The 19,611-nt window shown below is 46.1% G+C and overlaps 1 protein-coding gene across 3 annotated transcripts; it reads right to left on the reverse strand.

The window, feature by feature from the left end:
• Nucleotides 1-941: 941 nt before the first annotated feature.
• On the reverse strand, nt 942-14,778 carry spopla (speckle type BTB/POZ protein like a). 3 transcript variants are annotated; one of them, XM_060039792.1, is made up of 12 exons: nt 14,581-14,778; nt 13,328-13,409; nt 12,028-12,155; nt 9,954-10,075; nt 9,592-9,743; nt 9,326-9,453; nt 6,891-7,068; nt 5,207-5,262; nt 4,845-4,967; nt 4,134-4,276; nt 3,925-3,978; nt 942-3,004 (listed from the first exon to the last, which is right to left on the reverse strand). In XM_060039792.1, the coding sequence occupies exons 3-12, from the start codon at nt 12,103-12,105 to the stop codon at nt 2,860-2,862; spliced, it is 1,179 nt and encodes a 392-aa protein (XP_059895775.1). In that variant the 5' UTR covers nt 12,106-12,155; nt 13,328-13,409; nt 14,581-14,778; the 3' UTR covers nt 942-2,859. The 3 variants fall into 3 exon arrangements, with proteins under 3 accessions (XP_059895775.1, XP_059895776.1, XP_059895774.1); XM_060039793.1 differs by lacking the exon at nt 14,581-14,778 and adding an exon at nt 14,334-14,557; XM_060039791.1 differs by lacking the exon at nt 13,328-13,409.
• Between the last annotated feature and the right edge of the window lie 4,833 nt (nt 14,779-19,611).

A 19,611-nucleotide genomic window follows, 5' to 3' on the forward strand; every position in this document is an offset into this window, starting at 1 on the left:
AGTCGGAGAGCCACAGACGCACCCATATCAGCCTTACTCTGGTCTCCAGCCATGGAGACCAGAGTGAGGCTGATATGAATGCATCTGTGGAGCTCTGAGCGGTAAACCCACCTCCCAACTCTGGGCTATGGAGACCAGAGTGAGGCTGATAGGAGTGCGTCTGTGGATCTCTGACCGGTAGAGCCTCTAAATAGCTGGATACCGGGGGGCTCGTGTGTAGGTAGCATGGAGAGGGGGGGGGGTGGGGGAGGCAGAGATGAATGGCGCAGTCAGGGAGGGGGTGTGCTTAAGTGCAGATGATATCTGGGCGTTATTCCGTGGGTCTGTGGATCGAGAGTGCGAGATGGGCGTCTCCAAGCAGCTCCTTCAGAAGACGTCTCTGTTCCGAGGAGAGTGCCATGGTCGTTCTCTGATTAGTCTATTCATGAAATAATACAAACCTCACTGTGTGCGTTTTTTAATAGTTCTGCTAATGCCCCAATTAGCGGTAATGCCGTTTAAAACCTCCGTCTGTTTAGAGGCGTGAGTCAACACTATCACATTTTACTAAAGTAGATTTCATTTTTCATGCCTTTTTTGAAAGGTTGGTATGTTCAGCTACATTTAAAAAACAATCGCAGTTAATCATGCGCTTGTAATAAAAAACACATGCGTAAATGTCCTTTATTATGCAATGTGAATGAAATGTCATGAAACTTAACCTAGTTTGGTTAGAAAAGGGCGATTTCTCGCTTTCTTACCGGAACCGACAGCGCAAAAAATTAAAAGGGGGTCATGATTTAATCCTCATTGTGACATTTGTGAACGACTGCAGTGAAGACACGGCGGTCTCTGAAAGGCTAAATAAAGCCTGACGCCATCATCTCTGAACATGACACAACCGGATTTGAAAACCGTTGTGCCGGATATACATTTAAAAAGAAAAACGGGCCAATCCATACTGCTGGAAAAAAAGTTTTAATGGGTTAATGCAGGCATTCTTGCAGACAACTTCACGTTTTTTTTCCTCTTCCAAAAAAAAAAAAAAAGTTTCAACAACATCGTGACACTGGACCGTGAGTAACGCCATTCATAAACGGATGCTACTCTGTTAATTTACAACATCTTCCAAAGCGCCGTTCATACCATACTTTGTAAGGAAACAAGGTGGATTAACAGGTAACCAGATAAACACCCCCCCCCTCCCACCTCCCGTCCACACACATAAGTACAAGGCTCCAAGAGTAGTGATGCTCAGCATCCTATACAAACCCAAGCAGGTTGGAGTCAACGGTTCCCCCCCCCAACCCGGTCCCCCCCCCCCACACATTATCCATTCTCCTCTTCGTTCTGCACAAGTTATTCCAATCGTTGCAGAGAAATGTTGGCTTTAAGAAAAACGGAACAAAAACCATAAATCGGTACGAGAACACCTTTTTTTTTCAACAGCACATGACCATGCATTAGACTCTCCATTTTTTTTTGTTAACCACAATATATCGAGTATATAATATTCGCAAGTTGGTAATACTATGGAAAGCTAAATTCTCTGGAAAATTTTATCTATAGCAGTTCACAGACCTATGTTTCTGGATTATATGTCAAATAGAACGGGTAAATAGTCCCCATATTCGTCCAATGGTTTTAAAGAGAACACCGGAAACCAAACCTCAGACCTACAGGTGAAAACCGGCTTGCTCCTGCTGCTCAGTGCAAGCAAAAGCATTGCTCTGATTGGCTGAAACTGCCACCGGGGGGGGGGGTGTCCCTTAAGTTAAGTGGCACCACACGGCACCACTTTGAGCCAATCAGAATCCACCGTCGCACTAGCTTCGTTGCGAGTCCTGGGGTTTGATTTGAGTGTTGACTCTTTAAATAAAATGAAAAAACAAAAATTAGACCAGGGGCCCGAGTATTGACATCACTGCCATACGTAGAAATTAAACGTCAACACAGGGTCTTTAGGACACTGGGTTGTTATTGTGGTCTCCCTCCCCCCACCCCAAAAAATACACATCTGAACATACTGTCTTTTACACTGGTCTTCTGAAGATGGTTCAAATTGTCATTTACATAGAAATGGTGCCATCAATATGGGGCATACTCATCTTTTTAAAAAGTGTAAAGAGTTGACCTTGCACTGAAAAGCGTTCGCTCACGACGTTTCATTTGTTGTTTTCTTTTGTTTGTGGATAATGTCTAGTCTCAAAACGGGCTAAACATTAGAAATATATAATATCTTCCCATTTTCATCAAACCCTTTGATGCGTATAGAACTTCATATGAAAAAAAGACTATCCATGGGAACTAGTGCAATCTGGAGGAGGCCTGGTCACGGGGACAAGGCAGGCACAGAGAAAAATAGACAAAGGGTCTCTAGACGCGCTCCAGAGCAATGGCAGATATATATTAAGGCCATTTTGAAAGTAAGTGGAAATCAAAAAACAAAAGAAAAAAAAACAAAAAGAAAACAGCAGAAGAACACGCCTCCCTTTCCCGGACCGGAGAGGTTCCCGCCGGGAACGGCCGGAACGAGACAACGGAACGCCGCCGCGGATCGAATCCCATCCCTCTCTCGCCCTCACCTCCGTGTCACGTGCGCGTCCGTCCGTCCGTCCGTACGGCTGAACCGATACTTCACTCGTACTGTACTCTTGTTGCCGGGGTGGGGGGGGTGGCCCCCCGCCGCCGCCGCCGCCGCCCCCCCCCCACTGTGGTGTTGTGTGGTGGAACAGAGCTCTGACCTCAAGTCCGTCCCCGGCCACGTCCTCCGCGCGTCACTCCTCCAGTAAAAAAAGTCCTACAGGGCCACAGGCTGGGGCTGGGTGCGGTGGTGGGGGGGGGTGGTGGTGCTGCTGCTGCCGGGGGAGCCGGGGTCGGTCACGACTGTTTTAGGCGCTTCCGGGGCAGACCGAAGGGGGGGCATTGTGCGGATGCCAGGGCGCGGAAGGCCTCTGCCACGAGGTGCGGGTGGGACTGGATCATGGACTTCCAGCCCGCCGTCTCCATGATGTCCGTGGCGTGGCTGCAGGGGACAGACGGCAGGACGTCAGCGAGGAGAACAGGGCTGGGGACCGGGGCCAGGCTGAGGCCCGGTTCTCGTCGCGGGGCCCCCGGCGAGGAACACTGGGTCCCCGACGAGGGACTGGGCAGCCCCCCCGACGAGGAACCCGGGGCCCCCCGACGAGGAACCCGGGCCCCCCCCCCGACGAGGAACCCGGGGCCCCCCCGACGAGGAACCCGGGCCCCCCCCCCCGACGAGGAACCCGGGCCCCCCCCGACGAGGAACCCGGGGCCCCCCCGACGAGGAACCCGGGCCCCCCCCCCGACGAGGAACCCGGGCCCCCCCCCGACGAGGAACCCGGGCCCCCACCAACGAGGAACCCGGGCCCCCCCCCCGACGAGGAACCCGGGCCCCCCCCCCCCGACGAGGAACCGGGCCCCCAGCGAGGAACCGGGCCCCCGACGAGGAACCGGGCCCCCGACGAGGAACCGGGCCCCCACCCGCGAGGAACCGGGCCCCCCCGACACTCAATGACCACAGACGTCAAAATCAGATGAAATTAACAGCTCACTGGTGTCGGTCGCATGAGGAACCACGCCCGCTAAGCTCCCACTGAGAGGGCCCACCTCAAGGTGTCCTACCGCCACAACATGCTAGATCAAACTTTCATTTAAAACAGCGCGTTCCTGGCAGAATAGCTCTCAAAATATTCCCCGTTTACCCCCTCCCTCCGCCCCCCCTCCCCCAGGTATGAGTCTATTAATAAAGCGACGATCCAGGAGATAGGGTGGACGGCTCGCGGAACGAGCCGAGGCGCGCTAGAGTGTGCCGGAGCTCGCAGGGAGAAAAGGGGAGAGAATTCTAATGCATTCGGGTTGGGGGGAACCGAGATAAGAGGCCCGTTATTAATCTTGTGTCACTTCTATCAGCTAATTACATACTTGCTATTCCAGTTCTTCCCATCTTTACAGCCCAGCTGTCTCAGGACACTGCACCTATGGCGGCGAGATAAAAAGGTAAGCATTCAAGACTGGTAAACAGAAATGGCAGCAGAAATTTATCACAGGGAGTTTTTTTTGGCCCCCTCCTTTTTTTTGGGGGGGGGGGGGGGGGGGGGGGGGGAGGGCGGAGAGGAGGAGGAGACACTTGCCTGTTGATAAAATCTATGGCTTGTGCTTTGAGCTGCTCAGCGCTGTGCAGGTCTGCCAGGATGAGGGTGTCCGCCACGTTCTCCACCGAGAGGCTGTTGCACAGGGCCTCCTCGCACATGACCTTTAAACGCTCCAGAGCGTACTGGGAAGAGGAGTGGGGGGGGGGGGGGGGGGGGGGGGGGGGAGAGAGAGAGAGAGAGAGAGGGGGACATTTCTGAGGTCAGGGCTGGGCCAAGGAGCCGGAGTGCCGTACAGTTTGACATTTTAAACCCACACTGCAGCGACAGAGTTTCCTTTTAAAGAAGTGAAAAAAAGAACAAAGTCAAGGCAAACAACTCCACTTGGGGGGAAACGTATGCAGCGGGTGTCGCAGCGTTTGAAGTCTGCTGTTCCGTTTCGTATCAGGCAATGTTTATTTGGGTGGTGGTGGTCCTGTAATGTATGGAAACAAAGGCCTGAGAAGCAACACCTTCGGCGAAGCGTCTGTGAACAGAAGTGTGTCGAGTCCGAGTCATGCACACGCAAAATCAAGCGCTATTTGACGGCAAAACATTAGCCCGGACGACGAGGTACGAAGAGAAGTCACCTGCTGAATCTAAAACAAAGAAATCGGCCCGGGATTTAATGAATAAAACAAGCAGCATCTACGTCCGATAATCTACGTGCACGATCAAGGTCTGGTCCGCATCGCGCCTGGGAGCCATGCTTACTTTATCGGCCGCCGCGAGCAGGTTATCGGCCATTTTCTCGAGGTTGGGCGCTTTGCCGGTGTAGATGAAGCCCATCATCTCTTTGAAGACGTCAGGGTCCACGTCGCTGATGTCAACACGGTTCTGGGGAGAAGCAGTCGATACTAGATTAGAAAAAAAAAACTCAAAGAAATGTTCCAATCCAAAAGAAGGTAGGGGGGGGGGGGGGGGGAGAGAGAGGGGGGAAAGGCACAAGCTCAGAGTGTACTAATCGATACGATTTCAGCACAATAAATTCTGCCTCAGCCGAGCGGTTATAGTGAATTGCAATAAATCGAGGAAAGTAACACGAGAAAAATATAAAATAGTTAATGTCACCTCACCTTTTTACTCTCTTCCATTTCATGTTCAAACATTGCATTGAAAACCGGGGATCGCGCTGTAAGGAAAACATGAACGACAGTAAGTACGTTTCCATTAACAATCAAAAGGGAATTTGGACATTAATCAATCGATCAATACCGAAAATGAATGAATGAGGAGTTGACCATGCCTGAAACAGCGTGTACTCTGCAAAGACCAATCAGGGCATCGCCAACGACAACCCACGTTCGTGACATCAAATGTCCTCATGTCAAACACCGAGAAATAGGACAAATTCTAATTAAACGCTCCTTAAATCCTCCAAATCTGTCCCTAATTTGTCTCTTAATCTGCCATCCGCCTGGGGCCCTGCTGGCCCGAACAGCTGCCACCGTGTCTAACACGGAGGGCCCCTGATGGAGGGGACTCTAGCCGGGCTCGGGCCCCTGAAGAGGGCACGGGAGCTGGGATTAAAGCCTGCGGCAGAGGCCTCTGCTGCTGCCCCCCCGCCCAGGGACAGGGAGGCTCCCCGCGGGGGGGCTTATCAGGGGCCGAACACGCTCCGACAGAGAGGCGGGACGCTGCCACAGGAGGAAACCACGGGCCCCGCTGGGACGACGCGCGTTACGCAGAGTCATGCAACCGTTTGTGTTCACACACCCTTTATCTCCCTCTCTACGTCACCAACACCAAGGGTCTGGGTTTGAAGTGTCTGCCTAGACTTTAAATCATACAATCCCATGAAGGAGATGTTTTTTTTTTTGCCGGATATTGATTTCATTCTTTTATTTAAGACCTTTGGAATAGCAAGTTTTCTCAAAGAGCCGGAGAACTCACCGTTTCAGCTGGAATTCGAATTTTTGTAAAATTAGCGAAGTTGTATATGGAATGCGCTATAGGCGTTATGCTGAGAAGCTTAACCCCCACTCCGGCGCAGACATCAAAATAAAACGCACCTCCAAACACATGCCGTAGCCTTATGCTACAATTATCGGAGAGGCTTAGTCCTCTCCAACCTCGCACAAACACCTCGCTCCTTCGTCGTGACGAAGGGTATACTTCAGGAAGCTCGGTGTCCGATCTGCGTCCGATCAAACCGAAACTGACCCGTAGCGTTTTGGGCTCAATGGCTCTTCAACTCAATCAGCATGGCACTTCAGTAATTCGCTGCACCACATATTTAAACTTCAACACCATACTAAGGAAGCCGTCTTGATTACTAATCTGTCTATCTGCAAACACAAAATCAACAGCATGTGTGGAAATAAAGAGATATACATAAACTGGTGTCAGCAGATCTGACATCAGGTGTCCGTGGAACACCTGCACTTTCCCTGCTCGCCGTGAGGGCTGGTGAGGGAGGTGGGGTGTGAGCAGGAGGAGGAGTGTGAGACGGAGGTGGAGGCGGAGGAGAAGATGGAGGTGGGGTGTGAGCAGGAGGTGGAGGAGTGTGAGCCGGAGGTGGAGGAGGAGGTGGAGGTGGGGTGTGAGCAGGAGGAGGAGTGTGAGACGGAGGTGGAGGAGGAGGCGGAGGAGAAGATGGAGGTGGGGTGTGAGCAGGAGGTGGAGGAGAGTGAGCCGGAGGTGGAGGAGGAGGTGGAGGAGGAGATGGAGATGGGGTGTGAGGAGGAGGAGTGTGAGACGGAGGTGGAGGAGGAGGTGGAGGTGGTGCGTGAGGAGGAGGAGAATCGATGAGGGTCTTGCCTGCCAGGATGGATTTGTGGGCCTTGAACTCCTGCCCCCCCACGTAGAGGCTGCAGTCGGTGAAGCGCGAGCACTCCCACAGGTTGCCCAGGTCGTCAGACAGCTGGCACTCGGGTACCTTCAGCATGTTCATGTTGGACTGGCCCGAGATGTTGACCGAGTCCTGAACCACGCTCACCTGTGGGGGAGGGGGGAGGGAGGGCAACACGCACACGTCAAACTATTGTCTAAAGAATCAAGATAAGGAGAGGAAATTGTGTTACGCCTCGCGCCCACTGCCTCCATCCGTTGACTGAAATCCGTTGACTTTGAATGGGGACGGACGGGCAATGCATTGTGGATCCGTGCGCTCCGTTGGAGCCTTTGGCTCCGTCAAAAAATTAAAAAATGTTCCAACTTTTTCCGCAGCGACGGATCCGTCATCCAATCAGATCGCGTATGCAAATTTAAGCACTGTGACGCTACTCGGGCTCTGACGACCCTCCTGGAAAGCTCACAATCCGTCAGTCACGCCTTCTGACGTCCTTTGACTGACGGTGCAGTGGGCACGAGGCGTTAGAAAGGTCATTTTAAACAAACGGTTTTTATCCCGTTGGGAGCGTAGAGTACTACTAATTTTCAATTTTACGAAACGGCAATCGGTTAGGTGGGAACACCAGGATGTAACAGATCTTAATTGTGAAAACCAATTGTAACCCAGATTAATTCATTTTAGCTGAAATACCCAATTAACATTGAGGAGACAATCGATCTCCAATTTCAACCTAATTGGTTTATGAAATTGCCTATTTCTCCGGAAATGTGGAAGCTACAAGAGCCGTGTTCAGGTTGGCTGTCAGTAAGTCCTGGCATTACGGGGCATTAATGTCGTTTCAATCTTAATGAGGGGGGCACCTCGTTTATCCTGCCCCTTGAAAATATACATTTCAGCAAACAGTTATTCTTCTTGACACATTGAATCCAATTATTTGTTATAAGTGCTTGAACTTTGCTCAGCAAAAGATTTCCACTGAAGCAAACAGCTACAACACAATGATATTTAAAAGGCCTTCCGTCTCAACCTCGAATCCTGCCGACACTGGAAATGTAATGCCAATGTGTTTTCAGACAACAAGTCGGGCTAAATAACAGAATGTAACCTCTATCTAAACAGAAACATGTTATGCCTAGAGCACTTTTCAATTAAAACAGAAGAAACATTCAGTAAATGGTGTCACATTGCTGATATTAAACAAGTATATATATATCCAACGCAACTAAACCCAGATCAAATGGTCCTCTAAACCGTAGTCTGCTTAAGAGACAGAACAAACAAGGCTGGTGTCTAGACTAACAACACAAAAGACACAGAATCTATTAGACTGCCGTCTCAAGCAGAGCCTTCACCACTTCACCAGAAATGTCAGGCTCCTAATAATGCTGAGCATATTTTTCCTCTGCTTTTTACAGTCCTTTGCACAAGTGGTAAGGTCAACGTACCATCCGACACACCACGGTGTGGGTCAGATGCGGGGAAGTCTGTGGAAATGTTTTGTCATAATAGAGAAGAGTGCTTTGCATGTGGCAACGTCTCACAGGGAAAGTTCTGACAACCGTTGGACAAATGTAAAACTTGAAACAAAATCAAAAAAGACTAGGATAGATCATCTATTCATATAAAGCCAGCCACGTTTCAGACTGATACGCTTCCCGTTAACAAAACAGACAATTAACGTCTGGAAGCTAACCGCAGTCACATGTATGTCACCCGCGCAGCCGAGGAATTCGTAGCTTTCCCTTTCTCTTGTTATGAGCTCTGATCAACAAGCTACGAATGGACCGGTGCGGAAGGTCGGCACGGCAAGAACACTGACCTTCCCGTTTGTGCAACTTCAGAGTAAAAGAAAGAATTTAAGATATCCTCAGCATATTGGTTCTCTGCCCTGAAGCGAACGACTGCAGCGTTTCTTAGTGGATTCTCTTTTGATGACTTAAAAAAACAGCAACAGCTGTCTGTCTGTGTCTATGATTGAATGTGGCCATAACATTGACACTTCATTTGAAAATGAATAAGATGAGTTTGCCTTTCCAACAAAAAAAGTTGTTGCAGGAGTATTCGCACGATTTCAGTGCTTATAGAAATGCACTAGACCAAAACAGACAAACATCACACAGCCAAGCAGCATTAGTAGTGTATGACAAATTACACATGAAACGCGACCAAAGCCTTAACAGCCATGTTCTACCTCACAGTCATCAATTTGGCGGAGGGGGGGAGAAAGCAGAACATTTTGTTCAGGAGGTGGAGGAAAATCACATTTTTAAAAATAAGTACTTTTGTTTTGTGCTTCGCAACAAGAAAAGGCTGCAACAATTATCAAGCGGAGATAGGCTCCATTATTCTCATTCAGCTCGGGCCGAATAAAGGAAATCCTACGTAGAAACCCGACAATTACCTCGCAGAACAATGTGAGCTTGTCATCCGGCAGGAGTCCGTTGGCCTCGTCTAGCAGGAAGTCCCTCCTAATGAACTTCTTGAAGCCCCAGTCCTTGCCCTGGACAAAGCGGTACGCTCTTTGGCTTTCTGCGGCGGCGACAAAGGAAGAAAACACCAATCACACACACGCCGAGGGCAGGCGCATTTCCCCCGCGAGTCAAACGCAGAAAAACAAAAACCCAAAACGGGGGAGGGGCAACAATGGAACCGTGCGGCGCTGCTCACCCATCGCCTTCGTCTCCTCCCGCTTGGCGTTGAGCAGGGAGAACTTGAACTTGGCCCTGACTTCGCTTTTCGGACAGCTCACGAGTAGTAAATACAACGACAGGTAATCCTTGCTTTCGTCGTCCAGTCCCTTGGGATTGACTCGCAAACACCTGTCGAAGAGAAGAGATAAAAGTATTTGTTAGGGTTACGGACCAAAACAAACAACAAAAAGGAATAAATGCTTCAAATCACAGGTACGATAAGCCTGCATGGGGTGAGAGCCAGTGCTGCGGCGGAGCCTTGAGGGACTTAAGTCTGAATCATTATTAAGGCTGATAACCGAATGGATTCCAGAGAGCTGCTTTAGCCGGGATACCAACCATTTCATCTTGTCGTTAGGGCCGGAGGAGAACGTTGAGCTCTTCAACACTTCGCCCATCTCTTCTCGGCAAAAGCTGAAGTTGTTGATGGTCCACATGTAGGAAAACTTCACTACTTTTACCTGGGGAGGAAAGAAGGGGAATCACTGAGAGCCAGGTTAGCTGAACAGAGGGCTAAATATGAGAGCTAGCTGAGCAGAGGGCTAACCATGCGCGCTAACTGAGAAGAGGGCTACACATGATAGCAAACAGAGCAGAAGGCTAAACCTGAGCTTACCGAGCAGAGCCAACACATAAAGTATCATGCCGCAAAGGGCTAACCATGACAGCTAACTGAGCAGAAGGCGAAACATTAGAGCTAACTGAGGAGGGGGCTAAATAATGGAGCTAACTGAGCCAGGGGCTTAACTTAAGAGCTAACTAAACAGAGGGCTATAAGACCAAACCGAGCAGAGAGCTAAAACAAGAGCGCTAACTGAGCAGGCAGCTGAACAGGGCCAAATGAAGTCCTCCTCACATTGTGATAAACCGTTTTGAGAAAAGCAATCAACAAGCTAGGCACTAAAATGTAAACACAGTACAAGCTTTGTCCACATCTGTTTGTCTTTTGTACAGCAGAGACCTATCTGTGGTGCGTTTAATGGAAGAAATATGCAGGTTTGGCCAGGCCAACGACTTTAAAAAAGTGATAAAACACAAGTCTAGACTACGTTTGTGCTGATGATCCAGTAACCCTGCATTCTTCATTCAGACGAACCTCAGGCTCTACTGTTACAACCTGCGATGCTAACCTGCTCTGCCAGATGTAATATTATTGATACTTGTGACTTTGGGGAGATGCTCAGACAACTAAGGCGTGGTCACGGAACAGTGGTGAATGTTGTGTTGAGGAACAAATACTTTTGGTTAGGGTGAGCGGGGCGTGACTGGGGCTGAGAATGACTACTACTGTGGGTTTGTGCACTTGGCGAGCTCTGTGGGGGGAAACGCTCTGGCCCAACAGATGTTTACACCGTGGTCCCATATGGTAACACGTAAACAGAGTGATCACTCAACCAGTCTTTGATAGGTCTCCAGAGGACTCAGTCTGAACCACGCAAAGTCTTCTGTGTGTCACGCTAGGAGACCATGAATTGAAGACTAGCCTAACCGCAAAAATAAGTTTTAACCAAACGTGATTCTTCCAAATCAGTGCAACCTAACATTTAAAGCTACAACACACAGCTTGACATCAGGTTTAGTAACTTTTGCATGATCAAATTGAATCCTGCAGCACCAAATAAGATTCCTCATGTATTGTCCCGGTTAAAGCCTAAAGTAAATATGTAGTTTCACAGAGATGAGATAAGCTGTGAATTCTGAGTAGTAAACTTCTGTTTACTCAGTACCCAGGGTTGGTTTGATCGAGTCTTGTATTTTGAATTATCTTGCGACAGTCCACTCACTGTGCTGGAAACAATTGAAAAAAAAATTGAGAGAAATCTTAAAATACCATCACTTTATAGATAATACCTACCGCTTTAAATAACTACTCCCTGATTCAAACCGTAAGTTTGAATCCCACTTCCTGTTTGCATATAATTACAAAAAAAAGGCTTCAAATACACTTGTGTATAAGCCCTTAGCATCAGCATCAACAATCTTCACAACAGTTGAAAACTTGATGCTTCCTGTGAAAACGCCTACACCAGAAGCACCATCGCAAGTAAGAGTGAAAGTAAAGTAATGTGTATGTATATTACGACAAATGTTCCCTGAAAAATTGTATAAGAAACAAGAATAAAAATAGAACCATCATCAAATTCAATTTGTTTAAAAACAAAACAAAGCCAAGCCCATACAGACATTGATCCCCATGAAGAAGAATCAGGACAGCTGCCTAACAATGACAGGAAACATTTACTCGGCCAACTAAACACCGTCACCCATTCTCCCTCAGCCCTTTATAGTCTTAGCTTCTCTAGTATCGCAATCTCGTTTCAAAGGCTTGAAGAGAGTTCAAGGACCATGCGCGGGCCTGGCGTCGGGGGCGTGTGATGAGGTTTTGTGAGCCCGGTGGAGGAGTGTTGCTTACCTGGGTGTAGCACCAGCTCTCCGCCACTGGGCCACTGGACATCTCCCCAGGCGGAGGGGGGGTGGGAACCCGTGACATCACCAGCTTAGAGGAGGCTGCTGACGTCCTTAAGACCTGTGCCACGTTACCTGGCAGGGAGAGACACCCTGGACATTATTGATTTACACAAACAAACGCACACAAACAAAGTAAATTAACACGCACAGGGCCGTCTCAACAACAGTGGTTTACTCTCAAAGCAAAACCAGAGCTCCAAAGGCACACTTTGCTCCCAGAGGTACATTACGGCAACAGGATGTGATTCATTTGACTGAAAAGTATTTTGATGCTGTCCACATGATCACACTTTGCCGATTGTTAACTGTTTAAGAGGTCCTTTGACAATCAGTGAACAGTCCCTGACAGCTAGTCAAAACACTAAAGAGATGCATCTGTTATCAGCAGAATGGAGTCACCCACACCATTGATCTTTGAATGGTTTCAAACGAGTCACGATGCGCTCTACATGGTAACTCTTCTAAATATGACACTGTTCTTGAGTTAATGGGATTGTCACAATGAGCTATGCCCACAGAGCTAAACTGATTCACAAGCAATGACTACATAACTTCTGTATAACTATCATCAGATACTGAAATGTGACATGTACTGCAGTCTACAGATTACAGAACACAATCAGTAGTACACCGTTTTTATCAGGACAATATTAACACATTGTACATGTTTAAGGTAATATCATAAACTAGGAGCAATGACCAAAAGGCTCATCTAGTTATAAACATGAATTGCCTATAAACTCACCAAAAGACACCAACCCATCCCTTCTTCAATCACTAAAGCAGAGTAAACTAAAATTGTGTCTTTCACTGTTTGAAACCGTAAAATTAGCAAATGTGACAAACTATTGAGGACACGTTTGAATGCGTTGACCCAGAAAATGTGTGAAACGGAGATGAACCAAACGAGTATAGTTTGGCCTTCTACAAAAGAGAGGAAGTGCATAACCGGTCCTTGTGTTCACTATACAAGACTTCCAAATCAACACTGTCATGGGGAAAAGAAATGAGCACTGTTGATGGAATCAACGGCCAGTGCCCGCCAAGTAATTTCAAAAGCAGCACCGTCCAAAAGTAGAGAAGAACAATTGGCAAAAAGTAAACAGATCCCAAGGCATTTAACATTTGCAGTGTGTAGTCAGAGTCGTGTTAAAGGTGGCTTCTAGTTTCTACAAGAAAAATATTTGCCTTTTATGAAAACTTCCATTTACTTTTGGTATATTCAAATACATTTGGAAACATACCTCTGAGTGTTTGAAATGTACAAAGATTGGATTTAACTAAGGTATCGCTGGACGCTTCATGGTCTTGTCTCCAGATCCCACTCTATAATAAAAAATACATATTTAATAAACCTTTAACGTTACATAAACATTTTAACATAGTTCCAAACCACACATGTGATGATGTCCTGCATAAATAGTGTCAACATCTTATGGAAATACCATGTTGTGTATAGCCTACTTGTTTACAGTAGTATACTTTTAAACGTAGCAACTACAATAAGGCTGTGACATTCGTAAATTGTGGTTTACAATGATGTTACCTCAGATGACCAGAATGCAATCTTAATGAACGCTTACAAAATGTCCATTTGGGTTAGCATCTCTCCCTGCCACGTTCACAAGCAAGTGCTACTATCATCACCATAGCAGACACTTGCGTTCCAAAACATTACAAAACAAATCCGATTGCAGGTTGAGTCCCATGTCAAACATATGGCCATCCTAATCCCACGTTATTATGCTATGCATGTTAATAGCGACATTAGCTTTAGATATGTCTTGGGAGATGCAGTCGTGGGTATGATATAAGACAGCTATGATATGACTGGTGAACGACCGAATAAAGAAAAATAACAAATGATCAATACAGCCTAGGCTTGTAATTGGCTTCATAGGCTCATGTTTGGTCCATGTAGTGACACCCTGACAGGCCTGGACGAAAACATGTAATGGAAAGTCAAAGTTGACTAGCTGACGTTAGCTAGCATGCTAGCGCAAGTAGCCAGGTGCGGACAAGTTTTGCTTTATATCGTTTTATCGAAAAGTATGCCATTTCAAAGACAAGTGCAGACGTCAAACGTCTACATACAACAACTCTATTAAATGAAAAGAACGTTGCCAGCTGGTAAGCAGCTAACGTTTGTACTAGCTAGATGCTAGCCCCATCAACGCAGATCATCTGAACGTTAAAGCCTTCAGCTCCGTGGGAAATCACAGCCCTCAAACACAAATACACAAAATACACCTTAATGGATCCTGGTGTTCACGACGAAACGAGAATGTAGGCGAACACCACGATCGAGAAGAAATGGGGGGCTCTCCATCCCGAACTGGTATGGGCAGCTAGCTTACATTAGCACTCAGAGAGGAGCGAAACGCCACCGCTTACAGGTGGAAAAACAAGGCTAGCGGCGGCTAACTAGCGGCTAGCTGGAGCTAATGTATCCAAAGCAATTGCGAAAAGTTTAAAAAAAGACGTTTTAACAACACACCTTTTATTATCATGCATCCTTATGTGTGAGCTAAAGCGTGTGGCTTCACATCACAGCGGCTTGTGTCATCGTCCGTTGTTTTGAACTGTTTCCACTCAGTCTCGCCACAAGCCTTCTTTGTCTTAGTAAAGGGGCTAAGTCTAGCTAGCTGGCTGCTGGAGATCTCACACACAAAAAAAATGCCCTTACAGTCAGCGCATGCGCGCTAACATAAACTTCCTGCTTTGTTATCAACCGATCAGCTGATTCTGCCAAACATAATAATATGTCGCTACTTTTTTTTACCGCGAATATTTATTTTTTTAATTATTATTTTAACCGATGTTGATTCTTCATTCAGTTTAGACCAGTTCGCAATAAAAATAAATAAATAACGGAACCACAACGTGATCAACGAAATATTCCGATGGTTCACACCTTGCATGTATTGGAAGTTGTATATCTGTCTCTGAGTTATTTTTAGCCTCAATGTATTCTCCGTTTACAGGTGTCTACTGCGATCTTAATATGTCCAGTTACAATTCATGAACATCTGAGCAACTAAATATATAGCCTATATAACTCCACATATACATCTACGCCAGATACCTCTGATGTTTCTTATGTGGAATCTCCGAGAACTATTTTTGTAAACCATTCTCTTAACCCTTCTGTTGCTTTCGTTTGCACTATCTCTGTGATCGGAACATGCATAGGCATGTTCCGATCACTGGCCTGTATACACTAATCAATGGCCTTACACTAATTATGGCCAGCAGTTTTTTATTCTGTAGAAGATATTTTAAATATTTTTCCTAGATTTTCAAACTTTAAATTGCGCAATTTGACCAGCAACATAACAGGAGGCTTAAAAACAATACTCTATAATGAAACTCTAGATCTTTGATAACATATAATTACTGTCGAAGATGGATGGTCACTTGTCCGCAGTTTGAGCAATACATGCAGCAATCAGTCTACATTCACTTAACGGCCTGTGTTTTTTTGTTGTATTTTTAGCTCTTTTGATAACAGTTTTTATCTTGGTCTGCCACATTAACAGGTAGGCTACAAAAGACACAAAATGAACAAGCTCAAACCATGGTCAATCATACCAACAAAAAAAAACAACATCACCCAAGAATAGTAAATTAATTGCATTTATCTGCTATTCTTCTCAGCGGTCTAAAACTCGTTGACGCAGTAGCGCATGTACAATGACATCCTCACTGCACCAATCAGCGCTGAGACGCACAGCGCTCACAGTTCAATTTCACATGATTATAATCACTGCTATTAATTTGGAGCCCCCTTGTTCAGTTTCACCAAGAGTGGCACCGTACGTACCCTAATGAGAATAGATGCTTTTATGCTTAATACCAGCTTCTTTATAATTTATGGCATACCATTGTCTATCTGCATGAATATCAAGTAAAAACAATGGCTGTGACAGCCTTTCTTCGTCTGCTGCTGCTTTATACTGGTATAGAAGTTCTCAGAAGACAGAAGTGACAGAGTGGGGTATGATGCCAGACTTTTATCCAACACGAAGCATAATGAAGAGTGATGAAGAACGATGGAGACATACCCCATGACTGGAGGGAATAAGGCTGCTGTTGCTGGCTGATCCCCCAGTGACCTTATCAGACTGTAATCATACGGATGTCAATGGGGAAACTCTGCAAAAACCGCTGTCACACACTATATTTACTTTTTTTCTTCCCCATGTGCTCAACCGCTCACTGTCTTGGTGGGTAAGAATTCATAAAATGTAACAAAGGATGTCTTTAAAGTGGCTCCAATTCCAATTGTATCTAATTTGATTAGAACTAATGAAATATATGGTAATAGAGCGACTCTTCGCACGAAGTAAGAGACCCATTTGTTAGTTGAATAATCAATACTTCTGGTGAATACCCTGTCAAAGCCTCACTTCAATAAAAGATAAGTAGTCTGCAAATCTCATAACAGGGCCTATTGTGCATTCAGGATTATTCCACCTCATATATTGCCAGCAGGAATCCAATGAGGCAAACCTAAGGTTCCTGAACATCTCTTTAAGGTTCCATGTTAAACAGTCCCTTCCATTAACTCTGTATGTATCCTTGAGTCTTCCTATCAACGTATTCCTCGTGGTCGACCAGAGCCCTCCAAATCACTGCTCTGCGTCCTCCATCATCATTCTTAAAGGACGGACGTCGTAGGAGGAGACAAATCAGCAGACGAGGGGACGTATTAAATCACGGAGTCATGAATTAAAATGCCAAATTGAAAATTTGTTTCTTCTTCTACAGGGTTTCAATCTGTGTGCAATCCCATGTGTGTCCCCTACCTCGATTCAATCAGCCTCAGAGCTCCCCCAGACAGGAGTGGTTTCTAACAATTCCAACGCTTTCCAACCAACCCAATGTGTATTTCTGACCCACTTTATTGTTAGGTATGAGTCTTTCTCAAAAACAATTTTCTTCAAATAACTCATACATACTAGCTCAAACGTCAGTGGCCTCAGGACAGACTACCTCGAGTCAACTAGCAGTACGGCAATGAGGCAGTAGGTTCTGTACCGGGAAGATAGGGCTGTGTATCAGTAGGGGTACACCAACCTCGACAGAACGTTGCACACAGGAGCTGCCAGACTTGAGGCGACATGCACGTAATCCACTGACAGGGTTTTGAAGCGGCGCTGCATGTATAATGAGCGCCATCCAACTGAACCCATTATTTCCCATCAACCATGCCAACCATCCTTTGAATCGTTTCAACCTTTATGTTGACTGTATGGTAGAAATGTCATCCGAAAACCCATTGTTGAATCATGTGGTAGAGTAGCTTTTCCATTCGCGTGCCATGATAACCAAATGGTTACATTTATTATTATTACTATTATTAAAATTCATGTATTATTGAAATGGGCAACGTTTAGTTGTCAAAGCATCATCTTGTTATTTGAATTAAGTCCCAGAGTATCATTTGGATACCAGAGTGCCAAGTTATTAATAATAAAATCTAGTTTCAGTAGTAGAAAAACAGGTGGTAGTGGAAACATATTCATATTATAGAATGTTGAGATGAGTCTGCTATGCTGGAAAAGTTGCCATCAAACACGTAGCAAATACATCAGCTGTGGAGGAAGTTATATTGATTCGATTTGGATGTAAAATCATTCTGGCACACTCTGTTGAATAGGTGAGTTATATGGCTGTGGAAATGAGCTAAGATGGCCAAGAATGTTTCTTTTCACAGGGTCTTCAGCCAAATCTTTGCCCAGCCATCCAGTCCTGGAATCCCCCAAAAAATTTGCAAAAAACCTGAAAAGGTGCAAAAGTACTCATCTATAGATGACAAATAAAAAAATAAAAAAATAAATACTGTGCTGCACTACGGTCATATTACTACCTTAATTATTGACAACTTGAGTTGCAGTACCAAATTCATTTTTAAAACACTTTATCATTCAGATAAACAAGTGTATTGTTTTCATACATATTTCTGCATGTGATGAATATACTGCTGCACCTTTTTCCTGCTTCAGCATGGCACCTTTTCTCATCACACTAAAATACATAACAGCTATTGACGAGACAGCAGGGAAGCCTGTGGAATTTATATGCAAACAAGAGCGAATCACCCTTTGTTTATATCATTCTAATGAAGTGCTTCCATTCTCACCATCCCAACAATCTCAGAGCCCTTTCAGGAGAATGACAAGACTGATTACTTAGCATGGAGAATCTGAGCAGATGCTCCATTAGCTGAGTGTTCAGTAGACTATTCCAACAATTCTCCGAAGCTCATTTCCAATAGAGTAAGGAGAGAATTCGAACAGTCATTGTTTTTAATAGAGCCACATTCTCTGGAAATACAGAGAAGAAAAAAACGTTTCATGACACAACTGTCAAATGAACTCTGGCTTTCTTGACAGATTGCTTTTCAGTTCACAAGGAGACTGGTAGATTTCCACCAGATTATGCCCCATCAGTCACTTAGATATTGCATTGATTGAGTAAAGAGGCACTTGATCACTCTATATCCATTTGATCATGATGATAGACTGAGGAATGATCATATCATAAAATCACATCATATAATCTCTTTCAACACTTCAATAGTGCGTCGCACGTGCCTGTCGCGATTGTCTGTTTAGTCACAACAACAAAGGAACGCTGCCGCCAGAAAGAACGAGAGGAGTCGCTGACACTCAAGCCATATTCCAACCCTTTATGTAGGCATACGACTACCCAGTCAAAAGTAAGCAGTGAATATTCCCTCTGTCATGTCAGAACGGGGAATGATTAGCTACAGTGGGAAGGAAGAAGGGGGGGGGGGGGAGACGTGCAGGTGTGCATCCTAAACCCTCACACGAGTGGGAGGATGGAGAGAACCCGTCTGTCTTCGAGGGACTTTTGAACGCTCCCACCCGCTGCACACCTGCACACAGCCTACGAGAACAACCGCACTCACTCTCTCTCCCTCTCTCTCCCTCTCTCTCCCTGACAGTGTCTCCCTCCCCCCAGCCCTTTCCTCTCCAGGCACGACGAAAACGGGAGTTTTGGAAGTCTTTTCATCGGAGCCTCGGGCCACACTTTCTTTCCCCTTCACTACCAGAGAAGAGGGGGGATTCCAATTAAGCCACACAGTTGCACGTCAAGACAGTGCTTTGAGTGTAGCACGATTCCCGCACCACCGCGCCGGTGCTGATCCTGCAGTGAACTCAACTGTCATAATTGGCAACACCGCTGTATGAGTCGCCTGAAACACACACACACACGAAAAATAAGAAAAAAAAGATAAAACTCAAACATAACCTATTTGTGTAATGAATGGAAATACCGGAGTTGCAGGTTTGGAGAAATCTGGAAAAAAAATAATAACACCACGAAAAAAAACACAACTATCTTTGTTGAATAGCGGCCCAAACAAACCTACTCCGAAGCCCAATCTCTGCACACATCGCAGCCCCCTGCATCGCGTATTCAGCCCGTGTCCATTGTATCTGGAGAGCAGGCGCGCTGGAGAGGCGCCCGGTGTGGATGCATTACTGAACAGACTGGT

This window comes from Gadus macrocephalus, chromosome 20 (assembly GCF_031168955.1).
Source record: "Gadus macrocephalus chromosome 20, ASM3116895v1".
Classification (NCBI taxonomy): domain Eukaryota; kingdom Metazoa; phylum Chordata; class Actinopteri; order Gadiformes; family Gadidae; genus Gadus; species Gadus macrocephalus.